Source organism: Peromyscus californicus, unplaced genomic scaffold (assembly GCF_007827085.1).
Source record: "Peromyscus californicus insignis strain IS unplaced genomic scaffold, ASM782708v3 Scaffold_4__1_contigs__length_199733344, whole genome shotgun sequence".
In the NCBI taxonomy this organism is placed as follows: Eukaryota; Metazoa; Chordata; class Mammalia; order Rodentia; family Cricetidae; genus Peromyscus; species Peromyscus californicus.
Window position 1 is genome coordinate 112,125,373 of NW_026294562.1, and position 2,490 is coordinate 112,127,862.

Below are 2,490 nucleotides of genomic sequence, written 5' to 3' on the forward strand. Positions count from 1 at the left end.
CATATTTTGTTAATTAACTTGAAGACTTTACTTCTTTAGGAACCTTACCGAAATCTATATTTAACTGTCATGTTAAATAACTATTTCTACAAAAACAAATTATTCCTACAAAATGCCATAAGTATATATATGTATGTATAAAGTATATATATGTACGTATACATACATATATATACATTAAGCTTAGACTTTTAAAATGCAAATTTAATTACAAGAAAATGTATTGACAGAAACAGAAAACAATATATGAGTTACTATAAAAACAAACCAAATCTGCTATGACTGGTTGCCTTAAATTGACATACCTTTGCCTATTAGCTACTGCACAAAAGAAAATGTAACCATTGAGAGTCTCAATACAGCACATCTAAATCCTATCTGTCACTAAGGAGAAAACCAGGAAAGTGGAAGTGAGCTAAACTTGCAGGGAATATTAAAGTTGGTTGACTTAGCAAACTTGAATCTTAATGCTCAATAGAATGATGTAACAGAGCTGGCCTTTATATTTTGGTAAACAAGTGAGTGATCACTTTTGGTTTGCCAAGCTTGGTTTCCCACTCTTTCACTGAGAACCAGGCTGACCTCTGTTTATGATCTTAGCTACAGTACCACGGTAAGCCTAGCTCTCAGGAATGGCAAATGGGGCTACGTCTTCCTTTTTTCATGCTAGTACATTCATCTTAGGATCCTTTAACTCATAAATCTTAAGCTACAGGAAGACATCTGAGGTTGAGGATGAGTAAGTTATGAGGTAGAAGATACTGATAATCTTAAGAAGACTTCAAAGGCACAGAGTGGACTCTGGTTAATCTTAAATGTATTCTAGGTGGTAGAGTTGAATATTAATATTAATTTTACAACAGTAACAACATCATAGTAAAGTGGTTTTGTACTTAAAAGTATAGTAAATGAATTATCTTTGCTTTGCCATAATACTAAGGCACAAATATCTGAAGTATTAAGGTGGCAACAGGAAGCAGAATTTTCCTTATGGAAAGAGATGGCGGAGTTTCGCATTAAGTTCCCTCTCCTTGCTTAAAAGATCCAGGCTGTGCTTTTTGAAGGCTTCTGATTGAAGACGCAGCTCGTCATAAGCCTTTTGGATCCCATCTACCCTACGCTGAAGCTCGCGAACTCTCAAGTTGCTGTCAACTGCCACTGCCTCCTGCTCAAAACGTTCTAGTGCATGCTTCTTGGCCATGGCCGCTGTCTCCAACTTCTCCTCCAGCTGGCGGATCTCCGCCTGTTTGTTCTGCAGCACCTTGCCTCTCTCCATGGACAGCTGCAGCAGCTCCTCTTTCTCACGCGTGACAGTTTGCAGCCTCGCCTGCAGCTCCTGGCTCAGGCTGTTATGCGCCTCCTGGTCCTTCGCCATCTGTTCGGTGGCCTGCCGGTGTTGCTGCCTGAGGCTCTGCAGCTGGCTGAGCAGCTGCTCTGTCTCCTTGGCATGGGCACAGGCCTGCTGGTTCTGCAGTCCCAGCAGTTCCTTCTCTCGGGCCTGTGCCTGGCTGGCATCGTGAGCACATTTCTGTTTCAAGACCTCCAGTTCCTCTGCCAGGGCCTTGTTGTGGGCAGTGAGCTGCAGTACCTTGGCCTCCTGGTCTTTCAGAGCCTGACTGAAGAGGCTGTTATTCTCCCGCTTCAGCTTCTCATTCTCCTCCTTCAGCTTGAGGTTTTCATTCTTGTGCTCGTCCTTGAAGCGGATCATCAGCTCGTGGTTGGCTGCCAGGGTCATAAAGCGACCCTCCAGCTTTTGGACGTGCTCACTCTGGGTCCTCATCTTCTCCATCTCCTGCATCCTCTTCTCCTCCAGCTCAGCGTTGAGCAGTTCCAGTATCTGGCAGCGTTCCAGAGCCTCATCGGATCTGCGTTTCAGGATGCAAATGAGCTGGGATTGCTCTTGGATGCGGGAGCGGAGCATTGCCTTCTCGCCCTTCTCTTCCTCAGACAGTCCCCTAAGGTTGGCCAAAGCTTCTCTCAGACCGTCCATTTCCTTAAACCCCAATTCTTCATCCTGGTTTTGCAGGTTTTCGTTTTGCTTTCCTATGAGCTCGTCAGGGGGTGGGGTGTCCATCCTAAGCGTCTTCCCGTCCTGAGGCATAGACGCTTTGACTGAGAGCTGACTTCAGTCTTTCCCCCTTTGATTTCAAAAGGGCGTTGCTATGGATTCTTAGCACTCTCCAGCAGTTGGTTTTTCCAGTAAGGAGTCCTGCAATTGGTGGGCGGACCTTCAGAATGCAGTGAGGTAATAGGGGGCGTCCAGAGCCAATCTGGTCAGGCTACGCCTGCCTGTTTTTTTTATTTTTAACCTATCACAGCTCTCAGCTCACTGCCACGGTCCAGCCTGCGCAGCACCGAGAAGCCAACCACAAAGTCAGCTTTCTATTCACTACAGGGGGCCTGACTCCGCCTGATTTCTGCTTAGAGTAAACAAAGCAAGCTTAAAGAGACTCCTTCCTCCCCTTGGTCCTGAAAAGAACCTGCTGTCTG

At 45.5% G+C, this 2,490-nt stretch overlaps 1 protein-coding gene across 1 annotated transcript; it reads right to left on the reverse strand.

Annotated features, from left to right (window-relative positions):
* Positions 1-795: 795 nt before the first annotated feature.
* Positions 796-2,256, reverse strand: Ccdc89 (coiled-coil domain containing 89). The gene has a single exon (XM_052713142.1). The coding sequence runs from the start codon at positions 2,099-2,101 to the stop codon at positions 989-991; it is 1,113 nt and encodes a 370-aa protein (XP_052569102.1). The 5' UTR covers positions 2,102-2,256; the 3' UTR covers positions 796-988.
* Between the last annotated feature and the right edge of the window lie 234 nt (positions 2,257-2,490).

Coding starts and splice junctions, on each gene's coding strand:
- Ccdc89 (XM_052713142.1), bottom strand. CDS start 2,101: ATGCCTCAGGACGGGAAGACGCTTAGGATGGACACCCCACCCCCTGAC.